This window comes from Cydia pomonella, unplaced genomic scaffold (assembly GCF_033807575.1).
Source record: "Cydia pomonella isolate Wapato2018A unplaced genomic scaffold, ilCydPomo1 PGA_scaffold_105, whole genome shotgun sequence".
In the NCBI taxonomy this organism is placed as follows: Eukaryota; Metazoa; Arthropoda; class Insecta; order Lepidoptera; family Tortricidae; genus Cydia; species Cydia pomonella.
Genome location: NW_026907750.1, coordinates 5,493 through 19,914, shown reverse-complemented (window position 1 = coordinate 19,914; position 14,422 = coordinate 5,493). Strand labels below are relative to the sequence as shown.

At 42.9% G+C, this 14,422-nt stretch overlaps 2 protein-coding genes across 2 annotated transcripts; both read right to left on the bottom strand.

Moving 5' to 3' along the window:
- Positions 1 to 5,534: 5,534 nt before the first annotated feature.
- Positions 5,535 to 8,248, bottom strand: LOC133533172 (uncharacterized). Its single transcript, XM_061872133.1, has one exon. The coding sequence runs from the start codon at positions 7,490 to 7,492 to the stop codon at positions 5,834 to 5,836; it is 1,659 nt and encodes a 552-aa protein (XP_061728117.1). The 5' UTR covers positions 7,493 to 8,248; the 3' UTR covers positions 5,535 to 5,833.
- A 3,590-nt stretch (positions 8,249 to 11,838) lies between these two features.
- LOC133533173 (uncharacterized) lies at positions 11,839 to 14,123 on the bottom strand. Its single transcript, XM_061872134.1, is given in 3 exon segments — positions 11,839 to 12,213; positions 12,319 to 12,715; positions 12,717 to 14,123. Coding segments are annotated over 2 exon segments (1,518 nt in total). The 3' UTR covers positions 11,839 to 12,213; positions 12,319 to 12,604.
- Positions 14,124 to 14,422: the final 299 nt, after the last annotated feature.

The following is a 14,422-nucleotide window of genomic DNA, read 5'->3' as shown; positions in this document are numbered from 1 at the left end:
ACTAAGAACTTGTTCTTTTTTTTCTGATTCAGAGTCCAAGTGTAATACTTACCGATGTCATTCATCAAAATCTAATTATTGTCTTATAGACTTGAATCATGGGCAGTCTACTGATCAGCTTGGACACTAGAACTCGGCGAAGCGCTGCTGAGCATCTTAGGGCATTTTGGATTCGAACATCTATCTCCTCTTCCCGATTACTTTAGGTAGGTCTTTTCTTTTCGATCTGCGGTGGCAGCATGGTTCTATTTTTATCACTTGTCACTATGCCCTTCATGACAAATGATAAAGAGCCGACCATCTTAGCCCTATTCATTTGGTGATATTCTAGTGGTTGATTATCAGACCAATTTTCTCTCCTTCCTACTCTACTATCCTAGCCTTGGCCTTCAGGTTGCTTTTGTTTTGAGCCTATAGCCCCAAGTCATCAGGATATCCAATGATCTAATGTTTGCATTAAGCAACATTCGCATTCATTGTATAAAGTTACTGCGTGACATGATGTACCTATCAAAATTGATGTGCTGTTAGTATTTGAATTGATTAAATATATGAAAAAACTATATTTAAATGACAAAATGGTATGAAATTATTCATAAATTTCATTAGAAAATTGTTCCGGTTATAGGTCAATAACCATATTTAACGGATCCGTATATCCGGATCTTATGACCCGATATCCGGATATCCGGATCTCAAACCCTACGCGCAGCGATTGTTCCGAGACAGTTTGTTTGACACTTTTGACGGGCAACGAGCACAAATCTTTCTTCTGGCATTAAAACGGAACTATTGTTTTAAACAATCATTGAGCGAACTAAGTAGTCTAGCGTTTTCGTAAGTATATGGAAAAACGCGATTTTTCGAATTTAACAAACATTGAGCGTACCTGTATTTAATTTGTTGACTGTCTGTCTGCATACTCAGAAAACCTACTATTTTTGCAGTACATGCCACTACTCGTGCCTCAAGAGCCGTGCTTCGTCGGTGCATCTACGCGCGTTCCTTCTCTTGCCACTAATCACGCGCTTGTCGCTTCTGTGTATTTATTGCTCTACGTTTTTGGTACTTGATTACAAAACTGCATGTTCCGTATAAAAATGCCAATTTTTTATGGGGTGCGAATGTAAACAAAATCAAATGAATATGATTGCATCAATTTCCAATAGTATTAAAATTTCCCCCGAAGTACAACGACAGTAAAACATGAAAAACTACTTTCCGGGTGTCGCACCATGGTGCGAATTTGACATTGGATTTAGATATTTTTTCTAATTATTTACTCAATTAGTACGGTCGCCAAGCCGCTCCGAGGCCAGATTTAATTGACTCAGCTCGGCCTTACCCACAACCGGTATCAATGTGTTCGGACAGTTCTCCTGATCACCGTACATGCGGTAGTAAAGCGGAAAAATGGTGGAGGGGATAGTAATGACGTCACAAAGATGGCGGCCGGACCTATTCTTTTTGGCGGTGTATCTCGAAAACCACTTAACCGATTTTAATCATCGAGGTGTCAAATAATAGCTTATATTATGGAGATTATTTCCTTTTCTACAAACATTTACGTGAAACCTATAGGAAAAAAAATAATCACAAAAAACAGTTTTTTTATAAAATTATTATTTTTTATTTTGTAAAAATCTCCGTAAATATTAGCATTTCGCAAATTTTATTTAATATAAAACATATTGCTTCATTATCAAGGAATATAATGAGCCTTAAAACATACAGATCGAGTAATAAACAATGAAGCTACACTCATTTATTTGCGCATGGGTAACGATAACTGGCTTTTACCGGTCGAAACTGTGGTGACTGTTACGATACGTATTGAATGGAATTTATAGAGTATCGGTTTTAATTACTGAAATTATAATTAAAATTATAAAAACCAGACACAATAATGTTACCTTACTTCGACGTTTAGTCTCTTTTTTCGTCTTAATCATAGGTAGGTACATATTTCTTTTTACTTAAAAATTTTATACAGGGTGAACTTTTAACCACCAGTCATACTCTGCGCAGCGACTTTATAGGTCATACTTAACAACTTTTACTATGGGACCAATTCCGAAATCGCGAAAAAAATTTTGACTGTCCCATATAAAGGTGCGACCAACTTTACCAGACCAACACTTTTCCAAACTGAGCTACAGCTGTCCGATGAAGTTAAGTACTTAGGACTAACTCTCGACAATAAACTCAATTGGAACAACCACATCAACAAACGGATAGACAAGGCGGGAGTTGTCTTCTGGCAGTGCAGAAGGATGATTGGTAAGAGGTGGGGACTCAACCCGAAAATTACCCTCTGGCTCTATAAGACGATAATCCACCCCTTACTCTGTTACGGTGCTCTGGTTTGGTGGCCAAGAACAAACCTAGGCAACGTACGAGACAAACTACAAAGACTTCAAAGGCTCGCATGCGCGGCCACCACTGGCTGCACGAGGTCTACCCCGACTGCAGCCATGGAGGTCATGCTAAACCTTCCACCGCTGCACCTACACATACAGCAAGAGGCCAGTCTCTCAGCGGTAAGGTTGCGAACCCTCAAGATATGGTCTAACATCACAGGAGCTCTTCACACAAAATGCCTGGAAAAGGTGTATGACGAATTTCCAGTGCTTAGGTCAGGCACGGACCGGATTCACAAACAAGCTATCTTCGATAAAAGGTACAAAATACAGTTATATGAGGACGACAATCATGAAGGACTCAATCCCCGGGAGCTGAGAATCTTCACTGATGGGTCCAAAACAGACAGCGGATCGGGCTCTGGAACCTTCTCAGAAGACCTGAACATGTCGATCACCACTCCGCTAGGAGCCCATAACTCGGTATTCCAAGCTGAGTGCATGGGCATCATAAACGCGGCGGCTGCCATCACTGCAAGGAAGGTAGTAGGATCCTCCATCCGCATACTCTTCGACAGTAGAGCAGTCTTAATGGCTCTAAATAGCCATATAGTTACATCCAAACTTATACACGAATGCCACGAACGACTAATGGAGGTATGTCATAATAACAAGATCACCCTACAATGGATCAAGGGACACAGTGGATCCCGAGGTAACGATGCTGCGGACGAGCTTGCCAGGCAAGGATCGAATGCGGGGGCGATTGGTCCGGAACCGATTCTTCCGATACCATTTAGCAAGGTACGCTCAATGCTGCTGGCACGTACAGGGAAACTACACACAGAACACTGGCTGAACCAGACTGGATGCAGACAGGCAAAAGAAGCCATGCCTGGCATCAACGGAAAACTCACAAGGGCGCTCCTGCAACTAGGGAAGGTCCGACTGAGTATGGTAACCAGTGTCATAACAGGTCATGGACTATTTAACAAACATCTTTTCACAACAGGTGTCACAGACAGTCCCCTGTGCCGAGGTTGCATGGAGACAGAAGAAACAGCCTCTCACGTGGTGCTGGAATGCAGCGGAGTGACTCCATACAGGGCTAAACATCTCGGATCTCCGAGAGACCTCCCCGAGGTCCTACTCAACATCAAAGGTTTGATAAGATTCCTCGAGGAGCTGGGCTGGCAGGACTAGCCCACCCCCAACATATCACGCAAAATAGGCGCAAGTCGTCGAGTTGCGGAAAAATCGCCCGAATACAATACAATACAATACAATACAAGGTGCGACCAGACCGCAGCTTAAAAAACGGTCACGATACGGAATCGCAGTGACGCGTCGTATGCGTACCGTTTTTGACGCATGCTCCCCACACCGCTGTTTAAAAAACGGTGACGGTACGGAATCGCAGTGACGTGCTTCACGCGAATCTTTTTTTTCGCAAAACAGTTGCGTCTTTTACGTCACCGGTACGGTGTCTGCCATAAGATCTCCGTGTAATATTTTTTGCGATTTTTACGCAGTTCAATTTACGGTGCGTCAGCTTATTTTAAGCAGCGGTGTGGCGAGCATGCGTCATGGACCCGGGTACGTCCTTAAACTACGTCCAAAAGAGAGGTATGGGCATTGTGAATGTCATCTCGCTTTGTGTGGTAGGGCACAGCCAGTGGGTGTCATTCCAGATCCAAATTTTCTTGCGTGATTCGGCATTGGTCCCATAATAAAAGTTGTTCAGTATGACCTGTAAAGTCACTGCGCAGAGTATGGCTGGTGGTTAAAATTTCATCTTATACCTATATTCGACACAAGTAGTAAGTACTTACAGACCAACTATGATACACATTTTGCCTGTATAGTGATACATAGTGAATAAATTAATACCTGATTTAAAAAATAAAACAAAAATAACAAATAGCATGTTATTTAATTCAGGAATCACTAATCAGTCTTAAACAATGAACATCATACTTTTAGATTAGACAACAAAATATATATTTATACTGTGTTTCGACTTGAAAGATTTTACTGCTTTAAAACATAAGACAAACCTACCAACCAAATATATAAAAAGAAATGTTTTTTGTGATTATTATTTTCCTATAGGTTTCACGTAAATGTTTGTAAAAGGGAAATAATCTCAATAATATAAGCTATTAGTTGACACCTTGATGAATACAATCGATTAAGTGGTTTTCGAGATACACCGCCAAAAAGAATAGGTCCGGCCGCCATCTTTGTGACGTCATTACTATCCCCTCCACCATTTTTCCGCTTTACTACCGCATGTACGGTGATCAGGAGAACTGTCCGAACACATTGATACCGGTTGTGGGTAAGGCCGAGCCGAGTCAATTAAATCGTGTTTTTAGAGGGCTTTTGAGATTTGGCGACCGTACTAAATTTGCACCGAGTACATTACCTACTTTCCCCAGACCCGCAATGACCAAAATAGATTTTTTTTAATGTTGTTTTTTTTTTTACCTGTTCCGTAGCTTAAATTAACATAAATAACACGTGCGAATTTAGATATAAGTGTTGTAAAACGTACGCCAAATTACACCGAGTACACCTTTTTTCTCTTCTTAGTTATAACCATTACATTATTTTCAGCCGATTTCACCCCGTTCCGGGGGGGTGAATTTAGTAACGATTGTATAAAGTTCGATTTTTAGCCCATACAAAACAATCCGTAGTGATTTTATTAGTCCTTAGAATTAGTTCCTGACTTTAGTGAAATTTGAGTTAATTTGACCGTACTAAATGACCAATTCATAGAAAATATGACCTAGAAACTAGTTCACTTTTATAAAACTCAATTTTGCCCGAGATTGTACTTAGGCGAATACCTAAGGGAGCTAAGTGTATTGATCTTGAATAATTAGTTGGCTAATACATATATGACTCCAACATGACATGGACATTTACATCATAACTATTATACCTAGTTGGTTACTAAGTTCTGTTACTCGATTTCTTTCTTTCTTCCTAGCGTTGTCCCAGCATATTGCCACGGCTCAATGGAGCTTGGGGTCCGCTTTGACAACTAATCCCAAGATTTGGCGTAGGCACTAGTTTTTACGAAAGCCACTGCCATCTGACCTTCCAACCCAGAGGGTAAAACTAAGTGTTAGCGCGTTATTACGCTATTTAAATAAAAGACAAGTGTTTAAAGAAGTACCATTATTTTAATGGTGTATTACAAGAAGTTACTACAGGTTCTTTGTCTAGGACACGCGCGTTCAGTTCAGTGGTTAAGATGCAAGAGGTCGATGCTCGGGTCGCGGTGCACGTCGATGCGTCTCATATGCGAAACTTCGGCGCTGGCATCGCGCTCTCTGGTTGGCCGCCGTTCTGTCGTCTATGTTGGCAGATTGGAGCCGCATCTCCATCAATCATTGGTTGTAGAAAAACTAGCGGTGTTGCCACAGCGCTAACATACTCCGGGGCGCTGAAAGATCCATCTTTCAGGACTCTCTCTGTTGTACAGGCAGCGGGCACATTCGGTTGAGCGCTCGCTTGACTATCCCTCTAGCGGTATTGATGTCTGCAACGCGTGGCACGCCATCCTTTCCGTTATATAGTTTGACGACTCTGCCCATGCGCCATAGCAACGGCGGCAAGCCTTCCTCCTTGATGAGTACGAGTTCTCCCAGCCGTAGATCGCGCTGCCTCTCGCGCCACTTGTAGCGCTGCTGCTGCAGGGACACGAACTCGGCCGACCAGCGTTTCCAGAAGTGTTGCCGCAGCTGCTCCAGCCTCAGGTAGCGGTCCAGGCGGTTCGGGTTCCGGTCCTGCAGGGGCGGCGACGGCAGCGACGTGAGCGGCCTACAAATGAGAAAGTGCCCGGGAGTAAGGGGGTAAAAGTCATTAGGGGAGGAGGAGAGTGGGCAGAGAGGCCTACTGTTCAAAATTGCCTCCACTTGGCTAAAAAGAGACGAAAGCTCTTCAAATGTGAGATGTGTGTTACCCAAAATTCGTTTGAGGTGAAATTTGGCGCTTTTAATGCCGGCCTCAGCGTAGCCATTAAAGTTAGGTGCATAAGCTGGTGCAAATTTAAATTTCATACCTTGACCAGCTGCAAATTCAGATATATCGTTTTCATACAATTCTTTAAATTGTATGAAATCGTTTATTTCTTTAGCTGCAGCTACTAGATTTCTACCATTATCACAAAACAGCTCCGCAGGTTTGCCGCGCCTGGCGATAAATCTGCGGAGTGCTAGCACAAATGCATCTTTAGACAAGTCGCTCACAGCCTCTAAGTGAACACATTTATATCTTAAACATATAAATAGACACAGATAACATTTCGTGATTTTACATCCACGCCCACGGCGATCTGTTATTAAATAAGGACCGGCTAAGTCTACAGCTGTTGACGTGAATGGAAAATCAGCATTTAAGCGTTGCGCTGGTAAATTGCCCATTATATTTTTTAAAGTTTGGCCAGCGATTCTTTTACAAGTGACACAATTGTGGGCCGTGCTTCTCGCGAGGTTTCTGCCTCCGACCGGCCATATCAAGTCCCGCACTGAGCATAGCAATAGCTGTGGTCCTGCATGTAGGAGACGTATGTGTTCATGTGTAAAAATGAGTTTGGTTAGTGTGTGTTTAGCATGTAACAACATGGGATGCTTCTGTTCATAACTACAATCTGAAGCATCTAGCCTTCCCCCGACTCTCAAGAGGCCTTGTGAGTCAATAAATGGGTTCAAGGTTATAACGTGTGATCTAGGATTCAACCTGTGACCTTTGCGCATCGTTTCAAGTTCAGAGGCAAATGGTTGTGCAATTTTAACTAAAGTATGTAAAGAGTCTGTAAGTTCTTGTGACGATAGCGAGCCAGTTAGTTTGGGCAGGCTAGGCTTACAATTATTTATGAAACGGCGCACATAAGCCACAGCATGTTGTAGCCTTTTATATTTTGAAAATCTATCAAAATCTATGATAGATGGTTCATTGTCAGGCAAGACCTCCGGTTCTACTGAATTTAGCTCTGGCCATTCCTTTTCAGGCTTTAATAGAAACTCGGGCCCCCCCCCACCACAGAGCGTTCCCAGAGACATGCTGTGGATCCACACCACGTGTTGCAAGATCACTTGGATTTTCTTTTGTAGGCACATGTCTCCAGGTGGCTCCGGACGTGAGACTGGCTATAGCGGCCACTCTGTTTGCTACAAACGTTTTAAGTTTTAAGTCTTTAGCCAAGCCAGGCAGCAGCTAGAGTCAGTCCAGAATATAGTGCGAGAGACAGGACGCCTCCAGGCTCTTACTACGGCTGCATATGTTTGTGCCGCTAACAAGCATCCAGCTAATTCTAATTTCGGTATGCTTGTGCGCCGGATAGGAGCTATTCTGTCTCTCGCACACAACAGGTGGACTTGTTGTTCACCCGTGTCAGAAATAGTTTTTACATAAATGCAGGCTGCATATGCAGTCTCTGCAGCGTCAGAAAAGCAATGCAACTCTATTGTGGAGGGTGTCTCGCACAATACATATCTAGGTATACTGAGTGCTTTAATGTGATGCAAATTTTTAATAAATCGAGACCAGATTCGCTGTATTTCAGGAGAAACTGGTTCGTCCCAAGATTTGCCTTCTTTCCACAAAGTTTGTATTAATATTTTAGGTTTGACTGTACATAGGCTTAAAAGACCCAAGGGATCAAATACTTGGAAGGTTTTAGATAAAATTGTTCTTTTTGTGGCCTTTTCATCTGAGTGATCATTTTTAATTGAAAAATTTAATATATCTTGGCTAGGTTGCCACCCTAGTCCAAGTGTCTGACAGGCTTGACTCAAAGCTAGATGATCATCTTGATTAATGAAATCTGACTTTAGTAACGCGTTTGAATTTGAACGGTATTTACGCAGATTAAAGCAACCAGAGGCTAAAGACTGTGAGACGCCAGCTTGTATTTGAAGCAGCTCTGATTCAGAGTCTGCCCCTGTTAATAAGTCATCACAGTAAAAGTCATTTTGTATAATGGTCCTAACCAAAGGATCCTTGCTCTCAGCCCCTAACTGCCACAAACATCGAGCCGCTAACCAGCTCGATGAAGCAAAGCCATACGTAACGGTATTTAAAGTGAGAGAGCGTATAGGTAAGTGCTCGTCTTCGCGCCATAGAATCACTTGTAGGTTTCTGTCTAGTTCATTCATTAAAATTTGCCTGTACTGTTTTTCTATGTCACCGGAGAGCACATACCTGTATTGACGGAATCTAAGCAATATATCGAACAGAGAGTTTTGGATATTAGGTCCTACCAGCTGGATATCATTGATAGAATATCCAGAGGAGGTTGGGCAACTAGCATTGAATACAGTTCTTAAGCGAGTAGATTCACTCTCCTTCATCACCGGGTGATGAGGGAGGTGGTTGGCTGTATAACATTGCCTAGACTCCGACAGATGCCCTAAATCTCTATATTCATTTATAAAATCAACGTACATTGATTTAAGCTCAGGTTGTTTACTAAAACGCTTTTCTAAGTTAAGTAAGCGCTTCTTAGCTATGTTAAATGTGTTGCCTAAGCAGTCTGGTGTGTCTTTTAAAGGTAAACGCACTACAAATCTGCCGTCAGATTGGCGATAGGTATTGTCCACAAAATGTTTTTCTATAGGATGAGAGTCGAACTCAATCCCATTTTTGATGGAGTCTGCCTCTGGCGGCAGCTCCTCTGTCTCCCAAAACTTTGTCATCTGGGTCGACAGATCAGCTAAACAAAAATGACTACGCGTGGTTGATGTGTTTATATGCGTAGTAGCTCCCTCTACCGGGCCAGCTACAAGCCACCCAAGTTTAGATGGGATTAGGTAGGTGCGCTTGCTCGTTGGCAATGTTTTTGCAGCACCTGTTACTATTGCCCAAAACATTTCCACTCCCAACAGCATATCAATTTGGGCTGGAACATTAAAGGTTGGATCTGCAAGTTGTATATGAGCAGGTAAGTTAAGGTGACTAACATCAACATATTTCTGTGGGAAGCGATCAGTTATTTGGTCTAAAACTAGAAAGTCAAGATTAGCATTGAAATCGCTTAATTTAGATTTAATATGGGCTGCACAACGTACAGGCTTATAGGTCAGAGGGGTATTTCCTATTCCTGTAACATTTGAAGCAGTTAGAGGCTGAAGATCAAGTTGCAAACGTTGTCTTAATGCTTCAGTAAGATAGTTCGATTGCGAACAGCTATCTAAGAGACACTTAACAGTCTCTTTTTTATTATTGAAAGGGTTAACTATTTCAATTAGAGCTGTCGAAAGTAGTGCTTCACTATTGGTAAGCAAAGTATTAGCAGTGAAGGTGTTTGGCACCTCTGCACTGTCAGAAGTTAGCATAGTGGAGGAGCAAGCGACATCTCCCATAGCACTATTGGTTGCCTGAACTGTCTGTTCCTTGCTAGCTCCACTAGAAGAAGTGTTATTTGGTGTGTTGTGTAAGTATGTATTGTGTCGTCTTCTACATACGCGACAGCCATTTAACTTGCATGCACGGGTCTCATGGTCCGGTCGGAGGCAGACATGGCACAGCTTCAGACTGGACGCCCGTGACCAGCGCTCGTCGACTGACATCTTTCTAAAGGTTGGGCAGTCATACACCCTGTGATCACCATGGCACACGACGCACGGCCGACCCTTGTGGTCACTTTGTTTTTCTGAAATCATGAAAGTTTTTATGTTTTTATCATGTTTAAATAAAGTTTTAATAGCCACAGGCTCTGGCTTGTGGTTAGCTTGTTTGTCCCGCTTTGAGCGGTATAGGTTTTCTAAAATGTCTGCACGATTCTTTAGAAATTCCCTAAAATCATCAAGTGTTGGCCATTCTTTAAGAGTGTTTCTATGCTCTTCCCATTTTGAATTAGTATTGGTATCCAATTTTGCAGATAACAAATGAACTAGCATTGTATCCCAGTGTTCAGTTGGTTGGCCCAATGTTTTAAGGGCCCGGAGGTTTTTAGTAACATGGTCACTCAAAAATCTTAAAGATTTATCAGATTCTCTTTGTATGGGGTCTAAATTAAATAAAGCATTTAAGTGGTTAGTAATTAGTTGCCTTTTGTTACTGAACCTGTCACACAACAGTTTCCAAGCTTCATTATAGTTGTCAGTGGAAACTTCTAAATTTGCTATGACTCGTGAGGCCTCTCCTTCAAGATAGGAACTCAAATAATGGAATTTATGGATGGGCTTAATATGTTCATTATTATGAATTAAAGATTCATAAAGGTCTTTGAATTCCATCCATTTATAATAAGAGCCATCAAATTTTGAGATTTTAATTTGAGGAAGCTTGAAGCCGAGATGCTCCGAGTTACAGCCACCTGAGATACAGGTTTTGACAGAAGCTTCTGGTGATGTTTTTAGAGCCTGAGAGCGTTCAAGTATACTCTGAGCTGTAGCTATAGCCGAGTTAATATGGGTCTCATTGATGTCCCGTTCTGAAAGTTCACTTTCAAGATTATCAGAGTTAGTTACTTCTATCGAAGTTTGCAGCTCGTCAAGGCGCGTGGATAACTCTATAACTTTATTTAATCTTAAGGTCAGCTCATTGACTTTAACACCGGTTAACACTTCATCATCTTTGATTGTACTTAAGTAACCACGGAATTTAGAAACCTGACCCTTTATTGAGCCACGTTTAACACGTAGTTCTGCCAGAAGAGCTTCCCTTTTTGCAGCTTCAGCCATGTTGAATTATGTTTTTAGCTGAGCTAGCACGTCTAACAATAAAATTTTATTTTAAATCAAAGTTTAAAGTCATCCACGTAAGAAAATAAAAATTGGCAAAACAGCTTACGCCCCTTATTTGACTTCAACAGCTACGCAGAGGTGCACTTGGTGTGTAGCAGCAGCATGCGGCTTTGACACTGGATAACTTGCCACGTGGTGATAGAAGTGTGCGTGGCACGGTATATTCGTGGCACGCGGCACGCACTTCGACAGGTTGTCCACTGAAATCGTGCAAACGAATATGTGCATATGCGAACACAACCAAGATGCAAGCAGGGGTGAAGTTAGAAAGAAAACTGATTAGGTTGGCGAAAGTAATTGGGTTACAATTTAAGTGAAATTTTAAAAGAACACACGTGTGGGTCCTTAAGTGCAAAAGAATTGAGCGTAAATGCGTGGTCAAAACGTTTTCTTCACGAAATAAAAAGATGCACATGCAATCTCACTGGTTTTACAAAAAAGTACGTCTTTAAAATTGGAATGTATAATAGCACTTCACAGCAGTTTATGTAATTAAGAAAGCCCCGATAGGCGTTTTAAGCAGAAATAAAGTTAACAGTAGGTATATGCAAACGTGGCTTAAGAGGTTAGAAATTTACGAGTTCACACACGATTGTCACACTTTGAAGAACTATTCTGAAAGTAAAACACAAATGAAGGCAATTAATACACAATAAGCACTCTTTTAAGAAGGGAATTCAATGTTCTTTAAGTTTAAAGTCAGTTGTCATGTAAGGTTAAGTAAAGGTCAATGCACTGAGTTTAGGAATGTTCAAGTTTTTAAATTTACGATGCAATTTTTGGACAAGGGATTTAAGTTAAGTTAAAGAAAAAGGTGTAGGAATAAACAAGGAAAGAAACAGGAAAGGAACGGGCACCCCTCACGGCACTTCCCTCGTTTCGCCGGCCGCCACGCGCTGCCGCCTTGTTGCTAGGCGCCGTCGTTCGTCGTTATTCCGATCCGGTCCCAGTCGCCGCTGCCGTCCCTCTTTGGTCTTCGGGCTGTACTTCTGGCGGCGATGGCTGGCGGTGATGGTCGTTGGCGATTTGCGTCGGCGTCGGCGTCGGCTCCAGGCCCACAGCGTCCCAATATGGCGGCTTTTGCTCAGGCACTGGAAAAAATGCTTATAATATTCCACGCGTGTCCTGTCCGCGGTCGCCAAATGTTAGCGCGTTATTACGCTATTTAAATAAAAGACAAGTGTTTAAAGAAGTACCATTATTTTAATGGTGTATTACAAGAAGTTACTACAGGTTCTTTGTCTAGGACACGCGCGTTCAGTTCAGTGGTTAAGATGCAAGAGGTCGATGCTCGGGTCGCGGTGCACGTCGATGCGTCTCATATGCGAAACTTCGGCGCTGGCATCGCGCTCTCTGGTTGGCCGCCGTTCTGTCGTCTATGTTGGCAGATTGGAGCCGCATCTCCATCAATCATTGGTTGTAGAAAAACTAGCGGTGTTGCCACAGCGCTAACATACTCCGGGGCGCTGAAAGATCCATCTTTCAGGACTCTCTCTGTTGTACAGGCAGCGGGCACATTCGGTTGAGCGCTCGCTTGACTATCCCTCTAGCGGTATTGATGTCTGCAACGCGTGGCACGCCATCCTTCATCCTTTCCGTTATATAGTTTGACGACTCTGCCCATGCGCCATAGCAACGGCGGCAAGCCTTCCTCCTTGATGAGTACGAGTTCTCCCAGCCGTAGATCGCGCTGCCTCTCGCGCCACTTGTAGCGCTGCTGCTGCAGGGACACGAACTCGGCCGACCAGCGTTTCCAGAAGTGTTGCCGCAGCTGCTCCAGCCTCAGGTAGCGGTCCAGGCGGTTCGGGTTCCGGTCCTGCAGGGGCGGCGACGGCAGCGACGTGAGCGGCCTACAAATGAGAAAGTGCCCGGGAGTAAGGGGGTAAAAGTCATTAGGGGAGGAGGAGAGTGGGCAGAGAGGCCTACTGTTCAAAATTGCCTCCACTTGGCTAAAAAGAGACGAAAGCTCTTCAAATGTGAGATGTGTGTTACCCAAAATTCGTTTGAGGTGAAATTTGGCGCTTTTAATGCCGGCCTCAGCGTAGCCATTAAAGTTAGGTGCATAAGCTGGTGCAAATTTAAATTTCATACCTTGACCAGCTGCAAATTCAGATATATCGTTTTCATACAATTTAAAGAAATCGTTTATTTCTTTAGCTGCAGCTACTAGATTTCTACCATTATCACAAAACAGCTCCGCAGGTTTGCCGCGCCTGGCGATAAATCTGCGGAGTGCTAGCACAAATGCATCTTTAGACAAGTCGCTCACAGCCTCTAAGTGAACACATTTATATCTTAAACATATAAATAGACACAGATAACATTTCGTGATTTTACATCCACGCCCACGGCGATCTGTTATTAAATAAGGACCGGCTAAGTCTACAGCTGTTGACGTGAATGGAAAATCAGCATTTAAGCGTTGCGCTGGTAAATTGCCCATTATATTTTTTAAAGTTTGGCCAGCGATTCTTTTACAAGTGACACAATTGTGGGCCGTGCTTCTCGCGAGGTTTCTGCCTCCGACCGGCCATATCAAGTCCCGCACTGAGCATAGCAATAGCTGTGGTCCTGCATGTAGGAGACGTATGTGTTCATGTGTAAAAATGAGTTTGGTTAGTGTGTGTTTAGCATGTAACAACATGGGATGCTTCTGTTCATTACTACAATCTGAAGCATCTAGCCTTCCCCCGACTCTCAAGAGGCCTTGTGAGTCAATAAATGGGTTCAAGGTTATAACGTGTGATCTAGGACTCAACCTGTGACCTTTGCGCATCGTTTCAAGTTCAGAGGCAAATGACTGCTGTTGTGCAATTTTAACTAAAGTATGTAAAGAGTCTGTAAGTTCTTGTGACGATAGCGAGCCAGTTAGTTTGGGCAGGCTAGGCTTACAATTATTTATGAAACGGCGCACATAAGCCACAGTATGTTGTAGCCTTTTATATTTTGAAAATCTATCAAAATCTATGATAGATGGTTCATTGTCGATGCTTGTTAGCATAGACGTTACTTTGAGTTCAGGCAAGACCTCCGGTTCTACTGAATTTAGCTCTGGCCATTCCTTTTCAGGCTTTAATAGAAACTCGGGGCCCCCCCACCACAGAGCGTTCCCAGAGACATGCTGTGGATCCACACCACGTGTTGCAAGATCACTTGGATTTTCTTTTGTAGGCACATGTCTCCAGGTGGCTCCGGACGTGAGACTGGCTATAGCGGCCACTCTGTTTGCTACAAACGTTTTAAGTTTGGCTCTGTCTGTCTTTAGCCAAGCCAGGCAGCAGCTAGAGTCAGTCCAGAATA